Source organism: Coptis chinensis, chromosome 6, assembly GCF_015680905.1.
Source record: "Coptis chinensis isolate HL-2020 chromosome 6, ASM1568090v1, whole genome shotgun sequence".
Lineage (NCBI taxonomy): Eukaryota > Viridiplantae > Streptophyta > Magnoliopsida > Ranunculales > Ranunculaceae > Coptis > Coptis chinensis.
Window position 1 is genome coordinate 98,610,941 of NC_141461.1, and position 25,698 is coordinate 98,636,638.

At 36.7% G+C, this 25,698-nt stretch overlaps 1 protein-coding gene and 1 pseudogene across 5 annotated transcripts; one reads left to right on the forward strand and one right to left on the reverse strand.

Moving 5' to 3' along the window:
• The first annotated feature begins 11,380 nt into the window (after nucleotides 1–11,380).
• Nucleotides 11,381–13,612, forward strand: LOC147496006 (uncharacterized). Of its 2 annotated transcripts, XM_086564796.1 has the most exons (5): nucleotides 11,381–11,646; nucleotides 11,750–12,025; nucleotides 12,123–12,392; nucleotides 12,547–12,816; nucleotides 12,895–13,612. In XM_086564796.1, exons 2-5 carry the CDS (start codon nucleotides 11,779–11,781, stop codon nucleotides 13,065–13,067), a joined length of 960 nt encoding a protein of 319 aa, XP_086420922.1. In that variant the 5' UTR covers nucleotides 11,381–11,646; nucleotides 11,750–11,778; the 3' UTR covers nucleotides 13,068–13,612. The 2 variants fall into 2 exon arrangements, with proteins under 2 accessions (XP_086420922.1, XP_086420921.1); XM_086564795.1 differs by lacking the exon at nucleotides 11,381–11,646 and having other exon boundaries at nucleotides 11,671–12,025.
• A 2,977-nt stretch (nucleotides 13,613–16,589) lies between these two features.
• On the reverse strand, nucleotides 16,590–21,879 carry LOC147496007 (putative pentatricopeptide repeat-containing protein At5g40405 pseudogene; annotated as a pseudogene). Of its 3 annotated transcripts, none has more exons than XR_015197916.1 (2): nucleotides 18,507–21,879; nucleotides 16,590–16,726 (listed from the first exon to the last, which is right to left on the reverse strand). The product of XR_015197916.1 is annotated as a putative pentatricopeptide repeat-containing protein At5g40405 pseudogene, transcript variant X1 (transcript). The 3 variants fall into 3 exon arrangements; XR_015197917.1 differs by lacking the exon at nucleotides 16,590–16,726 and adding an exon at nucleotides 17,240–17,483; XR_015197918.1 differs by lacking the exon at nucleotides 16,590–16,726 and adding an exon at nucleotides 17,240–17,486.
• Nucleotides 21,880–25,698: the final 3,819 nt, after the last annotated feature.

The window sequence follows — 25,698 nt, forward strand, 5'->3', positions numbered from 1 at the left end:
GGTTTATACCATCGACACAGGATAGGTGTTTCATTTTGTATTGTCCATCAACACCAAGTCTCTCAAGTAGGATTTGAGTACTTTTTTCTTTTTGATTGGTAAGTTTGTTTTAAATGAGATCAATAACTCTTTGATGATGGTGAGGTTCGAGCCCCAGACCTCTGGTATCATCACCTAAAGGTTTTACCGACTTTGCTAGTCGACACTTGCAGGATTCGAGTATTGATGCTATCTGGAACTTCTTTGAGCAGTCTGAGCATGTATAATCTCATTTCTTCCAAAAGTTTAACCATCACCAACTGAGGGGGCTGAAACTTACCTCTAGAGAGTATGTTGTTCCTCTTATGCTAGATAGCATAGATCATGGCACAGACATAATCCTTTCTCACCTCAGTCTCAATGTTACTACCTTGACAAGCCCGCAGTATACTCGGCCATTCTGTAACTGAGCAATTGGAAGCATAACCCATACCAAGTTTGGCCTTAACACCATGCCAAATAAGCGTTGTGTAATGACATTCAAAGAAAAGATGCCTAGAGTTTTCCCTTTGCATGCCACATAGACTATAACATGAATGATGTATAATCCTTTTACTTACCAACATGTCTTGTGTGGGCAAACACCCAGACAAGAGTTGCCAAGCGTAGGAGTGTTTTGGTACCACAAATTTGCCCCACACCAATTTAGACCAAACTACCTTACATTTAATTTTCTTTAAGGCAATATAGGTTGATCTAGACTCAAACAAATTTACAAGTTTATAGTTAGAGTATTTTTGTTTTTATTTTTGCTAAATGGAGAAGAAGGTAGATGTTTTCCTATATCTTAAATCACTAATTATAAATTCCCAACACACAAATTAGCTAGCTCAAAAATGGAAATAACTAGATCTCAAAAACATTTTATAAGTTTATAGTTTGAGTTTTTTTTTACTAGATTGAGAAGAAAGTCATAATTGGTATTAAACAAAAGAAAATTGCTGGCATCAGCACGAAAATATCGTAAAATCGAAATTATTGTTCACCCAAGCCTAAAACCGAAATTCTTGGTCAATTTATGTGTTTGGGCCTAAATTTATGTTGTTAAAACCATTTGTATCTATCCTTCTATTTCCAAAATCCGAATTGAAATACGTTGAAATTTGACACCCCGAGTTGACACCCCTACCAAAAAGTCTACTTCCACAATGAATTAATGGCTGATTTTTTGTGAACACAATCTTCCCACCATGGCTAAGATCTTCACAAAAAATTAGCTCAATTAGATATGTGGAACCTTGTCAAAAGTAATGTTTAAATTTGCAATTTTTTTAACGGTCTACATTTGTTCAATTTTGTAAAACACATTTGACAAGATTAGAGATATCGAATTGAGCTAATTTGTTGTGGAGATCTTATCCATGATGGGAATATTGTATCCACAAAAAATCAGTCATTAATTCATTGTGGAAGTAGACTTTTTGGTAGGGGTGTCAACTCAGGGTGTTATTTAGGGATGTCAATGTAGTCTGACCATGTGTGTGTGTGTGTGTGTATATATATATATATATATATATAGGGGTAGGTTCTGTTTACAACACTTTTTATACAACATTTTATACAATACCCCCCACCGGACCCTTCAAGATATTTTAAGGGCTAATTTTTTGTGGATAAGATGTTCTCAGCATGGATATGACCTCCATAAAAAATTGGATCCTTTGAACATTTCTAAGTTTGCCAAAATTGGGTTACAAAATCGATATTTATGGACCGTTGATAAAAATTCATAGGTTGAGAGCAATTTTTCTCATGGTTAGGAGTTTTCAAATGAGTTGAATTTTTGTGGAGATGATCTCCATGGTGTGAAGATCATATCTACACAAAATCAAGGCTTAATTCATATTTTCAAGGGGTATTGTATAAAAACTCTTGTATAAAAACCATGTTGTAAAATTCAACTGAATCCTACCCCATATATATATATATATATATATATGAGAATGATTCTTCATGGTAGGGAGATTATCTCCAAAAACCAGGGTTCTTTTATATTCATTTATGCACAATGATTAGGGTTTAAATGTGGTAGGTATTGCAATAAGAATGTGGCTCTATCATATATATATATATATATATATATATATATATATATATATATATATATATATATATGATAGAGCCACATTCTTATGCGCACATTATAGCCACATTTTCGACATACAAATGAATTAAGGCCTGGTTTTTTGTGGAGATAATCTCCTACCATGAAGATCATTCTCACAAAAAATTATAATATTTTGATGTCTAACCATGTAAAAATTAGTGTTCATTTTTTAACTTTTCATCTAACGGTCCAAAATTTTTGTGAGCATGTTCTAAGGTTAGACTTCTTTGAATGAGCTGAATTTTTGTGAGCATGTTCTTTATGGTGGGGAGATCATATCTACAAAAATTCAACTTTTAAGTACACGATTTTGCTTTGATTTGTATACAATGTGGCTACAGTGAATGTGGCTCTATCATATATATATATATATATATATATATACAGCTTGGCTCCTAAATGGACCGTAAATAAGGACCAAATCTAAAACAACCACAACTTCACCTACAAAATGATTTAGAACCTAATCTTTTGTGCATATGATCTATTAACCATAAAGAACATCTCTACAAAAATTCAACTCGTTTGATATTTTCTAACTTAGATAAAAATTGTTGCCTATTTTTGAAAAATATCTAACGGTCCATAAATGTCTAGTTTTTGTAATAATCTTTTGCCAATGTTAAAAATTGTCAAACGAGTTGAATTTTTGCAGAGATGTCATTTATGGTTAGTAGATCATATGTACAAAATATTAGGTTTTAAATCATTTTATAGGTGAAGTTGTAGTTGTTTTAGATTTGGTCTTTATTTAAGGTCCTTTTAGGAGTCGGGATGTATATATATATATATATATATATAGTGTGTTCATTTTTTAACTTTTCATCTAACGGTCTAAAAGTTTTGTGAGCATGTTCTAATGTTAGACTTCTTTGAATGAGCTGAATTTTTGTGAGCATGTTCTCCATGGTAGGGAGTTCATATCTACAAAAAATCAGCCCTTAATTCAACTTTTAAGTCCATGATTTTGCTTGGATTCATTTATAATGTGGCTATAATGTGCACATAAGAATGTGGTTATAATGTGCACATAAGAATGTGGCTATATCCCTCCCCATATGGTGTATATATATAAAAACAACGATTTAAAAGTTGTAGATGCAAGAGTAAAAGCTAAATACATAAAAATCAAAGATACCTCCTCATAAGGATCATCAAGAACTCCATTGTAAATCCAGGAGTCAAGCCCCTCCATATAAGGTAGTGAACTCCCAACAAGTATATATAGTAGCATCAGGTATGCTTCTTCCTGGAATTAGGGATCTTAAAGTGAAAATGAAAATCACAAAAATCAATAGACAATGAAGAAAACACAGAGAATCAAGGATGATAATTCTACTTCCTACAACCTCTCCAAATTTTGCAGACTAATTTTTGGTAAATTTGATGTAAAGGTGATCAAGGATATAAACAAATGATTTCAGCAAAAATTGAAAAGAAGGTTGATCAAAATAGTTACCGAATTGGTCCTTGCACTTTTTTGAAGCAAATAATCAGCTTTCGGGAACACGACCGTTTCAACCACAAAGTTAACAGTTAATTAGCTCTACATGAAAGCACAAATGCAAAAGAAAGTAAAAAATCCCCTGAAGTTGATTGAAACAAAAGCACTCTTCAAGTTGCTGACATGTATATGTGCAATCGATGCAGATGCAAACCATGATAAACTACTTAAACTAGATCAAAGGTGAATATCATCACTCGTCAGGGAACCTTGTAGGAAAATATCCACTGTCTTACTCCGATGTACCAAATAATACTTTTCTATTGCAAATAAATATTTGGTAACATGATCATATAATTAGCAAAAAAAGCACTTGGGAGCGTTGGGGTACTAGATTCCGCAATATTTTTTTCTTCTTCTAAAGCTATACCCCGCAACCTCTTTTTCATAAAACAAGGTAAGTTATTTCCTGATAAAACTTAAACCAAAAACTAGTATAAGAAGTTTAAAGATACCTTGAGCCACACAGATATAGAATTCCCAAATGCCCTCAATGTAGGAGGTGAAGTGAAAGATAACATGTCAACATTCTTGATGAAAATCTCCACCAAGTGTAAGCAAGTTACAGTAAGTCCTATCACGCCTCCTTACCAAAGTTGAGAAAGAAAAGAAGATACATGGAGTAAAGATCAGTCGAAGTGACACACCTATATCTCACCTCCTCTTTGCCGACGACAATTTCATCTTTTCCAGAGCAAACCTCTTCGAGACTAATCATCTCAAAGATACTTTGGAAATTTTTAAAAATGTCTCTGGGCAAGAGATAAACTTCCAAAAGTCGGGTATTTTCTTCAGCCGCAACACTCACCACTAAAACAAACAAGATCTCAAAAAAATCCTTGAAATTGAAAAAACCATCACCCATAAAAAATATCTTGGTGCCCCCTTGATTCTAAGCAGGAAAAGTAGAATTGATTTTGATGAAGTCTTACAAAGGGTTCTTCAGAGAATGGAAGGGTGGAGAGTTAAACTCTTATCCCAAGGGGGAAAACTTACCCTCATCAAAGTCGTCACTTCAGCTATACCCTCATACATCATGTTTATCTCCTCGTTACCCATTTCAACTTGTGATAAACTAGACTCTTTGAATGCAAATTTCTTTTGGGGAAAAACAAAAGACAATACAAACAAGATTCACTATACATGTTGGAACAAGATTTGTAAACCTAAATCTTGTGGTGCACTTGGAATCAGACTTGCTTCGCACCACAATACCGCTTTACAAGCAAAGTTATTATGGAGAATAGTAAAAGAACCGAACAAACCATGGGCCTCAAGTTTCCTAAAGAAATATGCAGGAGGGAAACCAATCATTTCAGTTAAATGTCCAAGGGGCGCCTCAAAGATTTGGAGAGGCATTATCAAGGCAAGAGATGAAATCCTCCCTCAGTTATGCTGGCACATTGGATCAGGAAATGAAATAGACATATGGATAGATCCCTGGATACCTAACTTGCCAAACAAAAAACCTTTTGGCCCCCCGCCATCAAATAACCCTTACAAGAGAGTAACCGATCTAATAGATTCGGAAAACCGCACATGGAAAACAAATATTCTGGATAGCCTCTTTCTTCCTAACATTGTGAGGGAAATTCTGAAAATACCACTCAGTCAGAATGAACATGTAGACACCATCAGATGGATGAAGGAACAAAATGGGGAACTGAGCGTAAAATCTGTCTACAAATACCTCAGCACAAAGACAAATGAAAATGAGCAAAATCCACACCTCTGGAAACAGTTATGGAATACGGATACAGCAGAAAGAGTCAAGTTGTTCTTCTGGAAAGTTGTCACAAACAGTCTTCCCACAAAGGAGAACTTGAGGAATAGGACTATTACTAACTCTGCAATTTGCCTGCGCTGCAATAACCAGGTGGGATTTACTTCTCATGCACTTTTCCATTGCAATATGCTAAGGCATATCTGGTATGCTTCTAAACTTTCCAGTAGAACGGACCACCAGAACCAAACTGATTCAATCAATACTATTATTAGTAATATTTGCTCTAACTTACACGATAAAACCATTTTAAGGAACACTATAAGTAATTTCGCCACTACTATGTTTTCCATTTGGATTAGTAGAAATGACATTGTTTTCAACCAAAAACATACAAATGTTTTCAGCATTATACGTAGAGCTACAACTTTCATTACAAACAATGAAAAACCTTTTTCCAAAAATAACCATTTACACATGTGGCCACAAATAAACAACAATTGGCACTACCTCACCACAGATGCCTCTTGGGATTGTAACACAAACCAAGTAGGAATAGGTTTTTCCTTATGGAATAACTTTGGTTACTATATTGGTGTAGGACACAGTAAAGACATGACCTCTGACCCAGAAGAGGCAGAGGCACAAGCTATTCGAGGAGGACTAGAGTTGACTAGGCGATTGGAGATCCGATGTCTCACTGTTTTGTCGGATTGCAAAAACTTAGCCGAAAATTTGCTACCTCAGTAGCACATGATATTTATGCTTGTACTTCATTGTTGAATGTCTGTACTTTTCACTTCATCCATAGGGATTCTAATTTTGTTGCTCATGCTCTGGCTAGAAGGGGTAGGCGAGTTCCTCCTTATTTTAGTTTAAATCCTGCTACAGCAAGATCTTTGATTCAAATATGTGTGGATGATGTAAACTCTGTAGGAAGCTCTTCCTAAATTTCGGAAATGCCTTCCTTTTATCTAAAAAAAAAAAAAGTTTGGAACAAGAGACAGTTTGGAAATATTTTTTGTGAAATAAGAAATGTGAAGAAGAAGTTGGAGAGTTTGATGAAACAAGAGATGAATTAGAGGAATTATAAAAGAATAAAATAGCTAAAGGAGAAATTTTGTAGAGCTTTTTGAAAGAGAAGCTAGCCTGTGGAGGCAGAGATCTGGTCAAGTATAGGTGAGAGATTATGCAAGAAATACCAAGTTCTTTCATATATCTACCATTTATAGGAGAAGAAAAAACAGGATTGAGAAACTTAGAGAGGATGATGGCTCATGGAAAAAAGGAAGAGAAGAAGTGGGTAAAACCATAAACAATTTCTTTACAAAACTCTTTGAAACACAATACCTTCAAACTGATCATTCTATCCTAGATTTTTTTCCAGCCTATTATAACCAACAGGGAAAATGATTTGTTAGGAGTTTGTCCCTTTGATGAAGAGATATGGAGAATTATAAAAAAAAGTTACATCCCTTGAAAGCCCCTGGACTTGATGGCTTTCAAGGGATTTTTTTATCAAAGATGTTGGGATATAGTGGGCATCACTATTATCAAAAGAGTGAAGGATTTTTTCTTATACAACACCCTTCCACCAGATCTAATTGAAACTTTAATTACCTTGATCCCAAAGATACCTAATCTAGATCACATATCCAAATTCAGGTCAATCAGCCTGTGTAATTTCACATACAAAATCATCTCAAAAATTCTAACTAATAGACTAAAAACCCACCTACACAAAATTATCTCACCCTTTCAGGAGCTTTTGTAAAGGGGAGATTTATTGGTGACAACATAGGCTTAGCAGTGAACTGTTTCACAATATGAAAAAGATGAAAAAGAAAAAACAAGGATGGTTAGCCCTAAAGTTGGATATGAAGAAGGTGTTTGATAGAGTCAAATGGTGTTTTCTGTATCAGATTTTTGAAAAAATAGGATAGCTATGATTAAAGTTTGTTTGGAATTAGTATCCTTCTGAGTTCTTTTAAATGGCTCCCCTTTAAGTCAATTGTTTCACAATGAGGTCTAAGACAGGGAGGCCCCTTATCTCCCTACCTCTTCATTCTGGTCACAGAAGCTCTCTCTAGAATCCTCAAACAAGTTGAGGATGAGAAAGTGATTAGTGCCATAAAAGTGAGAAGAGGATCACCCCCTATCAGTCATCTGCTATATGCAGATGATCTGATCATGTTTTGCAAGGCAAATTTGAATGAAATAAACAGTGTCAATGATATCTTATAGAAGTATTGTAATGCATTTGGTCAAGAGGTCAACTGGGAGAAGTCTAGTGCTTTTTTCAGTAGGAATGTGCATAACACACATCAGAAAATTATTCTTAGGAGATGGAAGGTAAGGAGCTTCACAGAAAAGGAGAAATACTTGGGAGTACCAATCATATTGGGAAAGAAGAAGGGAGAGGACTTCGAGTATCTTTTAGAAGGTTTACAGAGGAGAGTCGGTGGTTGGAAAGCAAAAATCCTTTCACAAGCTAGCAGAACCACCCTAGTCAAATCAGTAGGGCAATCAGTGTCTATCTATACCATGGGAGTTTATACATTACCTAGCAGAATCAATGAAAGGATAGATAGACTAAATCGGGATTTTTAGTGGAATGGGACCACAAATTTTACCTCTTGACACACTATGAGTTGGGAGAAACTATGCAAATCAAAGGCAAATGGAGGTTTGGGTTTTAGGAAAGCCAGAGAAATGAATTTGGCCATGTTGGCTAAACACAGTTGGAGACTTATTAAAGATGAGAATTCAATATGGTCTAGAACTTTTAAGAAAAAATTATTCAGATAGGTACTGAACAATAGTGGATTTTACATTATAGGTATTGTATTATTATTTTTGCTAAATAGGATACCGTAGATTAGAAATATTGCTAAAATGGGTACCGTCTATGTATTTTGTGAAGTATGTATACATATTTGATGATTTGGGGAAACATAATTTTGCAAACACAAAATGGCAACTCAAGTCTCCACATGGAGTAGCACATGCACGAAACAAACCAAATTCGTGAGTCTCAATCTTCACCTCATTCCAATATTCTTCAATTTACCACTTATTGCCCCTTCCCCATCTTAAAATTCCCATTATGTCCCAAACCCATTAAAAGAAGAACATTGATTTTATCAAAATCAGCTGAAATAGAACTCTCAATTACAGACCAAAACAAATTTGAAGAGAAGACGAGGAAAAAAATAACATAACCAAATCTCAAAAGATTCTATTAATTGCAATGCCAGGTCGTAAAAAGTAACCATAATAGCTCGAGCTATTTATCAATTGATAGCGAGATGGGATATTCCCCACCTCCTCTATCAACTAATACTCTATTATCTACGGTATACCACCTCCATTGGAAATAGTGTTTATATATTTGGAATGTAAACTTTACACTCTATACGGTTTACACCCTCTATTGGAGATGCCCTAATAAGTTAACTTTTCAAAGCTCTCAGCTCTCTATTCGACCACCCGCACCCGGAACCACGTTTTAGTTAGTGCATTTTGTCCCCAAGAGCTCAGTTAGTTCTCAGCTAATTTCATATTTAAAAAAAAATGATTGATATGGATTCAGAATTTGGATATATTGAGCCGTCCAGATTTTTGTTTGATGAAATGCCTAAGAGAAGTAAGTCATCCTGGAGTACTACGCTTTCAGGTTATGTTGGAGCTGAATTCTATCTGAAGGCTGTTGACTTGTTTCACAAAATGTGGGTTAAAGGAATTGAGCAAAAAACCAAATATATATATATATATATATATTATTTAAAAGGGCATACAAGTCACTTTAGCACCAAAACAAACTTGGGAACAAATTTTTTTTATTTAAAAGGGCATCCAAGTCACTCTAGCACCAAAACAAACTTGGGAACAAAGTTATCACTGGTTCAAAGTCTGGGCTTCTTACAACCCGAAACGATACCAAAGGCACGTCTCATCAACCGAAACACCCCGATACTACTATTCCACGGTTCGTTCTTCTTCTTCTTTCCTTACTTGCTGCTATGGTAGCTCTCTGTTCTTCATGCATTTCATTTAATCACGCACTGAAAATCTCTTATTGGGTTCTCATTTGCTCTGTTGTTCTTGAATGCTTGTAATGACCCTTATTCTTGGTATCTTTCAGATATTTAATGCATTCTAACTTAGTTTCTTGCCACAGTTTCAATCTTGTTTGTTGAATATGCATGAACAAAAGTTAGTTTAACTCTGTTTCTTGCATTCCTAACATTTTCTTGAAAGTTTTGTTACGGAGTTCAGTTGTTCTTTTGCGATTTGGTTCAGTTTGTTGAAAATGTTCTTGAAAAACTTAGTTATGTTGATCAGAATTGTGTTCGTTAACTTGTTCTTTGAAGTATATTATGTTGTTGTTCAGAAATTTTAATGCTGAAAGTTTCTCGTGATATTCTGCGTTTGAATAGTGATCGTATGGTTTTTGTTTAGTTGATAGGAGATAGGAGATAGAATTTATGATACTGTAATTTGAATCACATTGATCTTGTCTTGTTGTATTAATATTTTCTCAGAATATTGAAGTTCTTGATGATTAAAGTTGGTTATCTTTGTATTTTTTGTTCTGAGAATCTTGAACATTGTTTTCCTGGTTCACAGAAATTGTTGCCATATGGCTTAGAATCAAAAGAATTTTAATGTCATTGGTTGTTCTTTGTTTCTTATTTGGTTGAAAATCTGAAATGTTCTGTGCGTTTCGTTGGATATATTCTTAGTGGTAATGTCATTGGTTGTTCTATGTTTCTTATTCAGTTGACTAGTTTATAGTTTCATTCATTTGTGTGTGTTGGGCTTAAAGAAATTCTACAGGCATTTAGTCTTGAATCATTTTGAATCAAAAAGCTGAAGGAGCTATAATCTCTTTACTGCAACACCTTATGCTAGTTTCCATTAGATTGTTTTTTTAGTTTTCCTTTTTCTTTCAAATGTCACTGATTGCAGAGTTCTTCCTAGTCGAGGCTGATTCTCCTAGTGTCTGGAAAGAGGTGCTGAGAGGCTCTAGAGCTTATTTCTTTGTTTTTAAGGATGGATAGGTCAAAAGAATCTGCAACTGGAGATGCAACTAATAACAACACATCACAGAGAGACCACAATTATGGAAGAGGACGTGGTAGACCGCCTAGACTGCCCACAACATATTCTCAAGGGGCTGGTGGACCTTTACGTACTCAAAATACCAGTCCACGCCGCCGTAATGAACCCAGAGGCTCCAGGAGTCATCCTTACAGTTCTGTAGTTCGTACTACTGCCCACTTCGTAGAAAGTGTTGGTTTCACTGCAGGTCAAGGTGGTCCACTACTCTCTGCTACTACTGTTGAAACGGGTCATGCAGAAGGATCTACCACTTTACATCAAATTGGAACACAGAATATGATCTCAAATACTAATCAGGCTATCTCAAATGAAGCTAGAAGACAAAATTTAGCACCGCAATTCTATAGTCAGTGGGATGGTCGAGGATTTCCACAACAGGACGTTACTACTCTTCCAACTGCACAAGGTTGTTCAGGTTCTCCGTAGCAGTAATAATATGGACTTCAATTTTCCTGCATTGTAACCTTTGTTTATTCTAATCTTAGTTTATTCGTGTAGGATCTACCAGTCTACACCAGTACGGAACGCCCAATGCTCCACACCAAGGATGGGTTACTCCAGTAGGATATACCTGCTTATCACTTCCCGACGGAACAGCCAATCCTTCATTGCAAAATATTATGTCAAATACTAATCTGTTAAATAGTACTCTAGCAACCTGGGCTTCTGGCCAATGGAATGGTCCAGGAGTTCCACGACTCGATGCTACTAATACGCTTCCAACTGCACAAGGTCACTCAGGTATTCGGCGGCAGTAATACTGGCCTTCCATTCTCCTTGCATTCTAATCTTTGTTTATTCTAATCTTCGTTTATATATGAAGTAGGATCTACCAGTTTACATCATTACGGAACGCCCAATGCTCCACACCAAGGAGGGGTTAATCAAGTAGGATATACCAGGTCATCACGTTCTGGCGGAACTGGCAATGCTTCAATCCAATATATGAGCTCAAATACTAAGATTCTGTTAAACGAAGATAAAGGACAAACCTTAGCACCCCAGTTCGGTGGTCTGAGAGATGGTCGAGGAAATCCACGACTCTTGCAACTGACTACCAAACTGGGGTGCTAAGGTTTGACCTTGTGCAGATGCCAATATCCCACGCATTAAAGCTATTTTACCCTGTTTCAGGATAACTTTCATATGGTAGGATGAAATGTTAAAATATTATCTGTTTAGGGCTTTACGCTTACTATTTGTCCATAATTCATGATGCTTAAAATCATACCTGCAAGTGTAACTGTTGCAGATGTTGATAACAAGGAATATGATATCCTGATGAATTCTCTAGGACAGATTGACCAGAATATTGTATCTGCATCCGAAATAACCACTCTACAGGTTGGTGCTCAGCAACGAAACAGTGGTCCTGACACTGACACACTTTCATGTCAGTTTGTTGCTGAACATAGGAACAACAGTGTGGTATCTGAAGCACACTCCCAACAGGTTGGTCAGCATATATATAGGCAAGTCCCTGCGTCTGTAGAAGATTCACAACAGGATGTTGGTCAGCAATGGAACAGTATGATCTTGTACCTAGAAATTTCTTTTGTGGAATTTTACACACAACTTTTATGCCTTTTTTTCATAGCTACTTATGCTCGATTGGGTATTTGAAGGCCCAAGAGTGAGGTGTAATTTCTGTGATGGTGCTGCGTGCGGTCAGGAAGTTGCGAAGAGACATGATTGTGGCCATTTCTACAACTTGCGCTGTAATTCCTTTTGTAGTCGTCCGCATTGCATCATATGCTCCTCCACCGCAAAATTACCATCTTATGCTCCTCCACCAGTACCTTCAGCAAATGTACAAGTTTACGCTCCTCCACCAATACCTGCAGAAAATGTACAAGCTTACACTCCTCCAGCAATATCTGCAGGAAATTTGAGCTGTATTATCTTGCCCCTTGAATATATATTACCTGGATTTTTTAGATTGTTTTACACTTAATGCATTATTACTTATGTTTGAAAGTCTCTATACTTAACAACTTTTAAGTTGTTTTTCTTTTTCATTGTTACTTATGCTTGATTGGGTATTTGCAGACCTGGCGGTGAGGTGCGCTATCTGTGACGGTGTTGCGTGGGGTCAGGAAGATTTGAGACGTGACTGTGGCCATTACTACAACTTGCGCTGTAATTCTGTTTGCAGTCATTTGCATTGCACCATATGCAGTGGATCTGCAGCAGACTTACAATCTTATGCTCCTCCACCAGTACCTGCAGAAAATGTACAAGTTTACGCTCCTCCACCAATACCTTCAGCAAATGTACAAGCTTACACTCCTCCAGCAATATCTGCGGAAAATTTGAGCTGTATTATCTTGCCCCTTGAATATATATTAGGTGTTTCTCTTAATGCATTATTACTTATGCTTGAATGTGTATTTGCAGACCCGCCACCAAGGTGCAACATGTGTAACGCTCGTATGTGGGGAATTTGGAGTCACGACTTTCGGCTATTTAACTGTGGCCATATCTTCCACACGTGGTGTATTAAATCCAATTGTGGTGATATTCTTCATTGCCCAATTTGTGGAGGTTCAGAAAAGTTAAATGGTAAATAAATGAACCTGTCGATAATTTTCTCCTCAAAATTGAAACAGCATAGGAGAAATTATTCATAACGTAGCCAATGTCTATTTCAGTTTCATGTATTTGGAATAATGCAGCATTGCAGCTGCTCTTGGTCCCCACATCACTTTATTATTCTTTCTATGCCTCTATCCATCATATAACGTCATTAGTTGGTGATATTTTGCCACATTTTCGGCCTCACTCTGATGAGGTTTGCCAAAGTTCTCTTGAGGCGGTAAGCCAGCTTCAAAGTAATATAGTTTTAAGAGAACTAGCATTAGCAAGCTTTAGACAAAGTGACGCCGTCAAAGAAACCAAATGATTCCCCTTGAAGGGTAAATAAATGTTCATTGCTTGTATTTGTTGTTACATTGGTATATACACTGAAACAAAGAAAAAAACAGAGGAACATACTACTTCAGAATTCAGAGCACATGCTCCTCCAGATGCAAACTAGAAATCCCCAATTCCTTCTGTGAAGATACCCCTACACCCACCAAGAAATGGGGCCTAAACCATCGAAGTCAATTGACGCCTGCCAAAACACGTTAACATGGTTAGTTTTCAAGGCTTCACACAGTATATAAATGGAATCCCGCGTTTGTTGTTTTGTTCAAAAAAAGTTTATTTTCATAAGCATGTCATAGTGAATCACGCAGTCCTTGGTTGAGTTGTGAAACTACTGACAATAACTTGAGCATCATCAAAATGATTGCTTGAGTATTGAGTGGGGAAACAGTACATTGGTGACATGTACCCGAATACAAAGGATAAGACTATTGATGGTAAGTTGGTAACAATGATCAGACATTTGTCTCAAGATTGGTGCGTCTGTGTGTGCTTCTGGGGGGGTTGAATTCTGATATAATGATATTTGACCAAAAAATGGCAAGAGTGAACAGTAAAATCATGTTCCTCATAAGTCGAAACTAATAATGTATAAAGTGCAGGGTTGTTTCCTCTAAAATGGTCACTATTTTCTCCAATATAATATTGTTTATGTTTTGTAAATTCAGCTTTAGGGAAACAATCTTTACAAGCAATTACCATTTTAAGCATTAGCAATAATACAAAGACAAACAAAAAATACTGTATTAGGTATTTCGGCTAACACAAGAAGCGTACAATAGTAATTCACATAAATATGAATGCTGTGTACTTACTGTAATCACAATAGGAGCAAATGGCTTCGCATCTTTTTCTTGTTCAACTGGGATGTCTGCAATTGTGCCACATAAGTTAATGCACACTCCTTTCCATATTCTGGTAAATTAAATTTCAGAGAAAACAACACACAAAATTCAGACCTCATCTTCCTTTTCTATAGGAAGCTCAGTACCATTAAAATCCCAAGTCCATTTGCCATCTTCACCACTGCATTTTTCAGAAGAGCATGCATATGCATATTAAAAGTATCATTTTTTTTTGTAAGTAAGATTTTGTAACAGACCATAAACGAAATCGTATTGCAAAATCAACTGAACTTCAAGTTGCAGGGGTCCTTACAATTTGGATGGATTGGGCAAAAGATGGGCAGGTAAAGTTATGTCTTTGAAGAAACCAAGAGACACTGCCATAAAATGAAGTCATTGAACCATCAGAATGTAAATATGCATAGATGAAAACTGTTCATTAAGAAATTCAAATACAACATATTAAACTAAAGAGTCAGTCTAAGGCGTTAAAATAATTTAAAGGTCAAGAAAACTCAAGATTATACATGAAAAGAAAATTGCACCATTGAGTGAAAAATTGCCTAAACTTCATGCAAAGAGAAAACTCAACTACAATATTCAGCAACAAGAAAGCCATTTTCTACTATGAAAATGTTTACAATGAGAATGTTTACAATGAGAATTAGCTATTGTTATGGACGTGATTCAATTTTTAGCAGAAAAAAGTTTACTACCGCCTTCAATATCTTTGAGCAAACACATAAAAAAGAAGCTCAAAGTTATAAAATTGGCATGTACATGAGTCTTCACAACTACTTGAAATGTGTCTTCTCTGAAAGCACGCTATTTGTATAAATATGTATAATGCAAAATTTCAACTATAAGCTATCTGCAACACATATGATACCATGGAAGTTATCGCCAAGATCCTCCAAAGAAAATCCATATCAATACTTATATATCGAAATGTATATCATTTATAGGTTTTAGTAGTATTTACAATCTTTTTAATGTGAAAAATGCGAAAAGAGGAGCAAACTAGGGCAGTTCCCCGACCTGGAAGAGTATAGAGTGCCCTGATATAACAATACTACAAAGACCCATCGGATCGGCTAACTAGAACCTAAAAACCAAACTAATATAAACTTAAGCAAAATGTGGATAAAGCACACTGCGTTCTCTCAATGGTGTCTATTAAAAAAACATATGCAAGTTGCAAGAGAGGGAGAAATATGTCAGTCTCGCTGAGAAAAAGATGTTTTAAGGCTTCTCTATAAAGCATACTCCATTCTCTCAATGATGGCCATGAAATTGTTATATTATTTATCCAATTGCTTTTTCAAGTATTGTATTTTCAAGAAAGTTTACAAACTTTATTTTAAGTCATAATATCTTTTATCTAGTACTTCCCTTTGATATTTGGAAAAACTAAACAAAATGAAAGGAAACACTATACATGTGTGTGGTGTGCGTGAGAGAGTCTACCACAAACTCGAAATGAAACAAGTGAAAGATCTTGTAGAACATACAACGTAATCCCTTAGCATCAGATTCTTCAACCTCTCCCGAAAGAACTTCTCCGACAAATGGACAAAACATAATCAACCTAAAATTTACCTGCCATAGAGTACATGTACAAAAGTAAGCTTAAAAAAAAAACAAAAAAAACTGAGTAGTAGGAATTTCTTCGAGTCTTGTGGAAAGACACAATTATTTAAATATTTTTTTAGCAAGGAGAGGATATACAACATATTACCCTAGAAATGAAGGGGGCTTTACTCGAGTGGGTACCCGAGAACCTTACCCTTGGGAGACTCAAGTTTCAAAAATATGATTGCTTATGGTCAGGTAACTTGTTGTCCTTGGGTCGTATCACTTTCCTCAGTGCCTTGCTGAGGAAGCAGTAGGAGGGACAGCACATCATGTGTGGGCTAAGGTGTGCAAACCTAGTATCGAGACAGCTTAGTTTCCATATAGATGCCCCCCACCCCTCGGATCTTACTATACTTCTTTTTTAAAGGAATTTCATTTCATCAATAATGAAAGGCTAATAAATCAGTTTCACTAAGCTAATTTACATCAACAACTATACAGAACGAAAACAGGAAACACAAATAAACCTAACAAAGCAGAGAAATAGACGTAGATACACACCGTAAACGTTGAAGCACCATCTCCTGGAAATATGAACCCACCATCAATATTCCTAATATCGTAAACAGACACGCAAAGTCCCAAATTTGCAATTACCTTCACCAAAACAATCACACACGATTTAGTCAAGCCAGTAGCAAACTCCAAGAACATGAAGGTAACATGAATTGATCATTAAAATTACCTTATCCAAAAACAGATTCTCGAGCTCTCCTTTAATAGCTTGATCAAGAGGAAGATTAAGGAGATGAGGAGGCAACCTCAAGGTGTGCTCAATTAGGCTAAGGAAGAACATTGGGCCTTTCGTTCAAAAATCAGAACTGAGAATCAAGTAAAGCATAACTTGTTAAAAGTGTTGTATTAAGGATGCCATAAAATAAAGTATTTTTTGACAAAACATAAACAGGGAATAGAAATACAAAACATAACTATCAAAATGTCATGCATTTAATAGAACTTCTTAAACACCAAGAAAAGCATATCCATGCAACTCACTCATCTGAAATCAGGATTTTTAGATGTGATTAATGGGGGCTATCTAAGCATGCAATGGGATAACTAAATTCCCTCTATTTTGTTTGGGGAGAACATTCAAGAGGATTTTTTTTTTTTTTTTTTTGAAAAGGATTAATAGGGTTAGGCAGACCCTTACCTGCATTAGAAGATTATAATCTTACATAAACTTCTCCTCTTACATCATTTGTGTTTATCTCAGTTAACACACTAGTGAGAGGAGGACCATTACAGATAAAAACTCTCATCAACATGTAAAGAAAGCCTTGCTAAATGATCAACACTCTTGTTCACTTCTCTATACACATGTGTATGTTACCTCCTGCAACTGATCTGTTGTGTGCTTTATGGCTGCCCGTAGGTTGCTGCAGTACCATGGGGCATTCTCCTGACCTGTTAAGATACGGATAGACCCTTGTGAATCTAAACACACCAAAATCTTGTTGAAGCCGTGCTGTTGACATAGTTGTAGACCGACTTCGATTGTCATGAGCTCTTGGTATAATACCGATCTTTTGTTTCCACCTCCAGTGAATGTGAATATCACAATTCCATTATGGTCTACTGCTATACCACCATAGCCAACATACTGATCAGTCATGACTCACGAGGAAAGTTTCTTAGTAATTAACACGATTTGTAGGACTCTTACTCTTTCCGTCTCTTTCTATTTTCTCTGTTTGAGTTTAGGATACATTGAGAACAACAATAAACAAAAACCAGACTAATTTTAATTCCTAGATCAACATCTCTATCGTCACATAAACATCCACAATTGTGCTTATACCCCACCGGCCCACCCCAAAACCGCGATCTATCTGTATGCTATAGTAATAAAACAATCTTCTTCAACCGAAAGGAACAATTCATAATTCACAAACTAGAGCTCATTTTCAGAATCAAACAACAATCAATCAAAAGACAAGTAACTTTCTGAACAAAGATCACAGTCAAAAGCCCATGGAAGTTCTAACAGATAGATAAGTATCCCAACCAGAAACCAATTTTCTGCCCTCCCACCTATAATATAACCCCTGTTTTCTACCCGTCTTGATCGAAACAACATGCTCTAAACCATTTATATAGAACGAAAACCAAAAACGAAATGACCGGGGATTGCTAAATTCTTTTCCAACTAGTAAGATCGCATAAATGACTGTAAAAATTAAGCTGTAGTATAAAGGAAGACAAACTTTGATGAAGGTCCAGGAAAAACGGAGTTTAGCAATCTTATTAACAAAATAAAGAAGTCTGACTTCTAGAACATTGCGGATGAGTTATCTCATAACCACCACCTCGGCATTCAGAAGCCTTTAACTAAATTTACTGCAGGATCCATCAAGTAGCACGAGCAATAGAAACAATAACAGTATTATTAAGAATGACAATGATAAACGAATCATAGTTGTGTCTCAAAACCGGAAGTTGTTAAAGAGGTTGACTCATAAGACCATCTATATCATATGCTCCTAAGAAAGTGCTTAAACTACCAAAGCTGGCTTGAACATGATCCTCAGAGAAAGAATTCGCAGAAAACGTTCTAACTATTAAAAAAGAAAAAAAAAAGATTCTCAGACGGTGTATTACCTGTTTTGTGTTGTCGGTGCCGTTAGCACAATATTTTACATAGCTTTCGACTATCATTTCCTATAAAGGTTAAGAAATATATGGCACACCCCATCCTTGATGGTATAAAACATGCTCAACTCAGACATTAGATGTAGGTCCAGCAGGCCAGCACACACCAATAGCTACATTCTAGGCTGTAACTAGATGTAGAGAATTATGGGGGAATGCAAATGCAATTAACATGCAAGTGGGTATTACCAAAAGTCCCTACAAGTGCAAGATCCTCCAATGAAATGATGAAAGCGGTTACGATCCCTAACAATTATCTCCCGTTCATAGATGACAGATAAAAGTTTGAAGGCCAAATGGCAATCTTCACAGACTCGGAGATTCTTTACAATCCGTATTGGAGACCCAGGAGCAATGCTCAAAAGTCCAAAAGCAAATGCCAGCATCTCACTGTGATAAGCCAATGCATGTTCTTTAGCTTTGTCATTCATATCTTGCAGTACTGAAGATATCAATGGTTTGTATCCCACGATATACAACCGATCAATCATCTCAGCCAACATTTCATATATCTCCTTTGACTTGGGGTGTGACCTATCACCTGCAATGAACTCATAAACCACATTATCAACTTCAATAGAACTACTCCCAGGAATCTTATGAATGTTTTTATCTCTCATCCTCCTCCTAACATTCACAACATCATCCCATTTCTTGTCTTGAGCATACATATTTGACAATAGCACATAGTTTCCATCCATATGAGGTTCCAGTTCAAGAAGATTAACAGTGGCTTCTTCTGCTAATTCCATGTTCTTGTGAATTTTACATGCACTAAGGAAGGTCCGCCAAACAATGGCATCAGGAGCAAAGGGCATATTTCTAATAAGCTCTCTTGCCTCTCTGAGGTGCGCCATTCGACCCAACAGATCAACCATGCATCCGTAGTGCTCAATCTTAGGAGTGACACCATATTTATCGTTCATCGATGTGAAGTATGTCCAACCCCTATCAACAAGACCAACATGGCTGCATGCGCTTAACACACCAATAAAGGTGATACCATTGGGTTTAATTCCTCCATAAATCATCTTGGCGAAGTAATCAAGTGCATGCTCCCCAAATCCATGATTAGCAAGTCCTATAATCACAGCACTCCAAGTGAAGACATCTTTCACACCCATACCATTAAAGACTTTGAGTGAGTTCTCTATATCCCCACACTTTGCATACATGTCCACAAGAGAAGTCCCAAGTTTCACATCAATCTCAACTTTATTTCTATCTATGTATTCATGGACAATCTTACCCATTCCTAATGCACCCAAGTCGCCACAGGCAGACAACACACTAACCATGGTCACTCTATCAGGTCTCACATTGGTTGACTGCATATCATGAAATAGTATTAATGCTTCATTAGATTGTCTGCTTTTGGCATAGCCTGCAATCATCGAGCTCCAAGAAACCAAGTCTCTCTCAGAACTCATATCGAACAATTGCCTAGCAGTATCCACATCACCGCATGTTGCAAATCCATGAATCATGGTATTCCAAGAAACCAAATCCCTAGCTGGCATCTTATCAAATAAATGACGAGCTAAATCAACTTTCCCAATTCGAACACACTCAGCCAGCAAGACATTATATGAAACCATATCCGGTTGATCCATTTCATCCAAAATATTTTTTGCAACGTCAACAGTACCAAGCTTCGCATACATCTCAATAAGAGCCGTTTGCACAAACAAATCCAAAGCAAATCCAAGTTTAACAACATGGGTGTGTACCCTTCTACCACTTGTATAATCTACAGATCTCCCACACGCTTGAAGAACCAAAGAAAGGCTGAAACTATCAACAACAATACCATCTCGAAACCGCATTTGGAAGAAAAGTGACAGACTCTTGGGGGTTTGGGACATTTAAGTAAGCTCGAATCATAGTATTCCATATAAAAGTATCTGGAGACTGAATTTCATCAAAAATATACCGTGCATATTGCAAGTTCTTAAGCGACGAACAAGAAAAGATTTGGCGCAATAGCTTAGCTAAAATGAAATTATTTACACTAAGAGAAGTTTTGACGACGTAAGCATGGATTTGAATGAGATGATCAAATTTAGTTGATTCTTGGAGAAGGGACATGATTTTCTGCTCTATGGTTTTGGTCTGGTGGTTAAAAAGTCGAGACACGAACCTCATGTAAATTTAGTCAAGTTAACGCAATGGGGAATAACAGACAGGTTCAAACCTGTAAATTCAACAAAGAAGAAATACTCATTCTACTGTTCCACTTATGGAATGACCCCATTCCTACATAAGTCATTAGGTGTATGTATTTTTTATAAAAAAAAATATATCTTATAAGCATTTCTACAAGCACATTCATGCATTAAACCAACAACTTCTTATAAAAACACATACAAGCTAAAAAAACAAAATGTATTCAATTCAAGTATTACGAGGAAAAATAAAAAAAAAAGTATTGCATTTCAGAGTTTATTTTACGGTAAACAAAGCTAAGTAATGGAAATTGAGCTTAAAGATAATCAGTTTTCATCCTCGCCCAAAAATAAATGTCCTTAGCCATAATGACTATAGGGGAGTGATATTCTCTATCCAGCACGCGCCTAACATGGTGGAAATAACACATCGACCTATGGATACAGGTCGCATCCATGAGCCAATAGAGCGCTACATACAGATCGCAATATCATGCGAACTACATTAGGAAGTGACACAGATCCCCTATCCATAAGCAATCATGACTAAAGAGTACTTATACATATCTTGACCGTTAGCCACTGATCACGGCCGCAAACTACTTGTACAGACTGCCACTCCACATCATTACAGCAGACCTATGAGAACAGTTCTCACGTGCCATCCTAATCTCCACTTCACGTTTAGGACACCCTTTACACGTGGAGAGCAAGGATACACGCTCAATCTCTATAAATACCTCTCCTATGAACTACGCCAGACCTGATTCTACTCTCCCCCTTTAGAACCCAGAGTAAGATACGTAGGCAGTTCGCTCTCAAGTCGAACTTGGTCTCATCCAATTATCTATTTCCAGTCCCCTAAAGATTGTTTGTAAGGGAAAACCATATCACACCTTTACAATGACCCTTTGCCATAATGAAGCTATAATATGCATATAGTTAGTATTACACATCAAAGTTTGTACTGTGTTGTTTTAATTTGAATTGGGGTACCACGTTTCAGGGTGTCTTACAATTTGTAATAATCAAAACTAAAGTAGAAAAAACAAAGTAGAAGGAAGGAGAAACGCTGGATTCGAGTTCCTTTTCCCGTTAATTCAATTGTTGTTTCATGTTTGATTGTTGGTTTCGAGTTCGGGCTTGAAGAAAGTGGACAGTAAGACCCAATCACATTTTGGGCCGAAACCGTTCGCTCCGCACCTAATGTAAAGTTGTTGTCTATTTGGCTAATTTATTCATGTAAAAAAATATCTAGCTACATCAAAACTGGCACCATGTCCCTAATTAACTGTTTTTTGTTGTGCAGCAGCAGTGTCTAGTGTTGGACACTAGTAACACAACACACAAGCTCACTTGGAGGCTGAGAACTAAGTAACCAAATTCAAATGAGAGCTGACTAATAAGTTAACTTCTCAAAGCTCTCAGCTCTCTATCCGACCACCCGAACCCGAAATCACGTTTTAGTTAGTGCATTTTGTCCCAAGAGCTTAGTTAGTTCTCAGTTAATTTCATATTAAAAAAAAAAAAAAAATTGATTGATATGGATTCAGAATTTAGATATATTGAGCCGTTCAGATTTTTGTTTGATGAAATGCCTCAGAAAAGCAAGTCATCGTGGAGTACTACGCTTTCGGGTTGTGTTTGAGCTGAATTGTATCTAAAGGCTGTTGAATTGTTTCACAAAATGTGGGTTTGTCACGCCCTGAGACCCATCACACATCCCGAGGACGTGGAGATGAATCTCGAGGCAGTCACTATCCCAATTCTATTGAAATTTCGGTAGAATTTCCTTTGTTTTATCGACGTTTCGTATACGAAAAAAACCTGTCATAAAACCTGGACATCGCATAATCCATCCTTCCAACAACCATATATATAAAATCTTAATTTTATACACAACAGTGATGTATATAAAACATATCCCCAAAATGTTTACGGTAACTGCTACTCAATTACATCGAGTATTACATCAAAATGAACTAGCTCTCTATATATATACATCAAAAGAATGAACTAGACTCTCTCTATACAACCCAAAATGAACTTGACTCTGACCCTCGTCAAGCATAGGGGAAATCACCCAAATCCCCATAACCATTATCACTAGTGGTATGAAAAGTCTCATCCGCAACTGGTTTGTTTGAAATGTTAATGTAGGATGAGCAAAACAACTATGCCCAGTAAAAACGCACATAACCATTAAATAGACTACTTATAGCAAAACATTTAAAACATGCAGGTTTTCTGTAATCATAATCAAAATATCGTGACTATATAATAAATCACTAACTAACATCAATCATATCGGCATGTTTCTTTAATATTCAAAATAAAGTTTTCACAATTATCATACAACTATTGTGGGCGCTGCATCCTATTAGAATGGTGAGGGTGCGGTACGACCGGTCGGCCCGAATCCCAGGCATATCTCGGGTTCAAGACTTCCCAATTAATGAACCATGCACCGTTGTTTTCCTGATTTTACCGGGTGGGGGAGTCAAATGCCGTTGTCGCACACACAAAAATCCCCAAAGCTTTTAGGGCTCAAAGGGCCCTCAGAACCCACGACCCCCCCATATGGGCTATCACCTAACTTACGGTGGTCAACCGCTCGACGACTGTAGACTGCTCAGGATCCTGACACACATCCAGGAGTGGACTAAACTCTCACTCCATGCATCTAAACCTCATCGAGGTAACATGTAATCTCACACAAGCTAAGCACCATACATCGTGACACGTGCAAACATGGTTATCTAGAAAAGTAGAAAAAGAATTCTCATACTACATCCTGTGATGCATTCCTTTAAAGATGGCCCACCACCTCGAAAGGTGTACACCACAGTTGGAATCCTAGAGCGAACTGCCATCTCCTGAAATGCGACAACATTTCCTTATTTATAAGAATTCACAATTCCTTTTCTAAATCCTCGTGATAAGCATAGTAATATATATATATATATATACTCATATTACCGGTTATTTCCAAATACTATAGATACATATTTAGTTTTTCTTTTAAAACTGTTGGTTCTGTATGTGTGAGTTCCTGGATTCCCAACCGTCGATTCAATACAACCTATGACTCCCAAACGGGCCAGTCATAGTAAATGACAACCGATGATTCCCAAACGGCGAATCATCGAAAATAACAACCATATCCATAGAGCAATCCAAAACCTCACACATAGTTACAAACAATCGGGTAACCCATACCCACATAGAAAAATCCATCTCTCTTTCTCCTTTCTTGAGACGAGATGATCAACCCTTCCCAAAACTAGTTTTTTTTCTCTTTTAACGAAAGAAAACAATCCCAGCTACCCAGATTTCACAAAAATCATTTCACACGAAAGCTATCCATATATCTAGTTTATATTGAGGAAAATACAATGCAAAACATGAATATCACATATACATACATGGTTGATACGCGAACTATCTCTTATCAATTTAAACAATTCAAATCATACATGAAAATAAGCAGGCTATATATTAGTATGTAGGTTCCTACCTTAGCAAGCTCCGTTCTCCTCAAGCCCCACGTAACTGAATCTACTCTTATTTAACTCCTATAACATCATATACATACGTAGACTATTAGAATTTATCGAACGAACGAGAATTTCTTATCTAACGTAAGTCGAGAAAAATCTCGATGCTAAGAATTTGGTTTCAGGTATCCTTTCCTACAACTATCATTAAGCAAAGCCTTCTGCCATTTCTAACATCATTATTACTCGACAGGGCTTTGTAGGCCATTTTCAATACTTCGCAGCCCTCATGTCAACGCCAATCATATCACTTCCAACTTCCCCACCCTTCGGTTCACATTACATCTAGCAATAACTACGGTTGTGTTCCTTATCCATCGTTCATTACTCAATCAAATCTTAAACAAGTATAACCGATATGAACTGCTCAAAAATGGAGTGGGTAAACCATAATTCTTACCAAATCAGTACGAGTAGCTCCTTTAGCTTTTTTCTCCACCAATTCGCTAAGACATATCCCTCCAATTAGCTACTGCCAACATTTAAAACACCCCATTCCAATTACTTTTCATTAAATACAACCAATCCCATCTTAATCGAGTTTAAACTATTTATTTGAGACAAAATTAAACTCACCTTTCACTTTGATTTCGCTTTGGTACACTAGAAATTCGAAGAACTTCGACCTCTCACCCTGGTGGTAATGGTTTCTAAGGATTGGGGGTGAATACTTGGTTTTAATCGATGGAAATGGGCGAATTGATTCTCTCTCTCTTAGGGTTCTAAGAGGTTGGCAAAATGGAGAGGAAGAAGAAATTGGTGCGATTTTTATGGGTGGTTTTTGGTTTGGTGCGATAAGTTTTTATTTTTGCCTTTACATTTAAGTTAATTAAGGCCCAAGCCCACAATATCTAACTAGGCCTAAGGTCATAATTAAACTCCTAATTAACTAACTAATTTGACTTAGCGTTGTAATTATTTTTCGGCCCATCCAACTTAATTTAATTTTCTACATCCTATCCCACCACATGCTATAACGATAACCCACTCATACATGTAAGCTGTTAACTCGTGCCAGCTTCGAACGCAGAAAAGCCGCTAACCGACATTTTTGTCTAATTTTCGCATATGAGTTGTTACCTAACGTGGCTTATAAGTCGGAGTTAAGTTTCATTAAGTTACATAAGTTTGAAATGTAAACCTGATTGACCAAATATATAAATGTCCCTAGGTTTGATATGTAATTTACGAAAATACCCTTAACGAGAATTTGAGTCTTTACCGGGTTAAAGGAATTGAGCAAACAACCAAATATAAGAAAAAAAAAAATTTATTTAAAAGGGCATACAAGTCACTTCAGCACCAAAACAAACTTGGGAACAAAGTTATCACTAGTTCAAAGTCTGGGCTTCTTACAACCCGAAACGATACCAAAGGCGCGTCTCATCAACCGAAACGCCCCGATACTACTATTCCACG

What these genes read in the sequence shown, in the direction of transcription:
- LOC147496006 (XM_086564795.1), top strand. Translation starts at nt 11,710, where the DNA reads ATGATGCTTAAAATCATACCTGCAAGTGTAACTGTTGCAGATGTTGAT. An exon ending in TGTTGGTCAGCAATGGAACA is followed by an intron (nt 12,026 to 12,122) that starts GTATGATCTTGT and finishes GGGTATTTGAAG; the next exon opens with GCCCAAGAGTGAGGTGTAAT. An exon ending in ATCTGCGGAAAATTTGAGCT is followed by an intron (nt 12,817 to 12,894) that starts GTATTATCTTGC and finishes GTGTATTTGCAG; the next exon opens with ACCCGCCACCAAGGTGCAAC.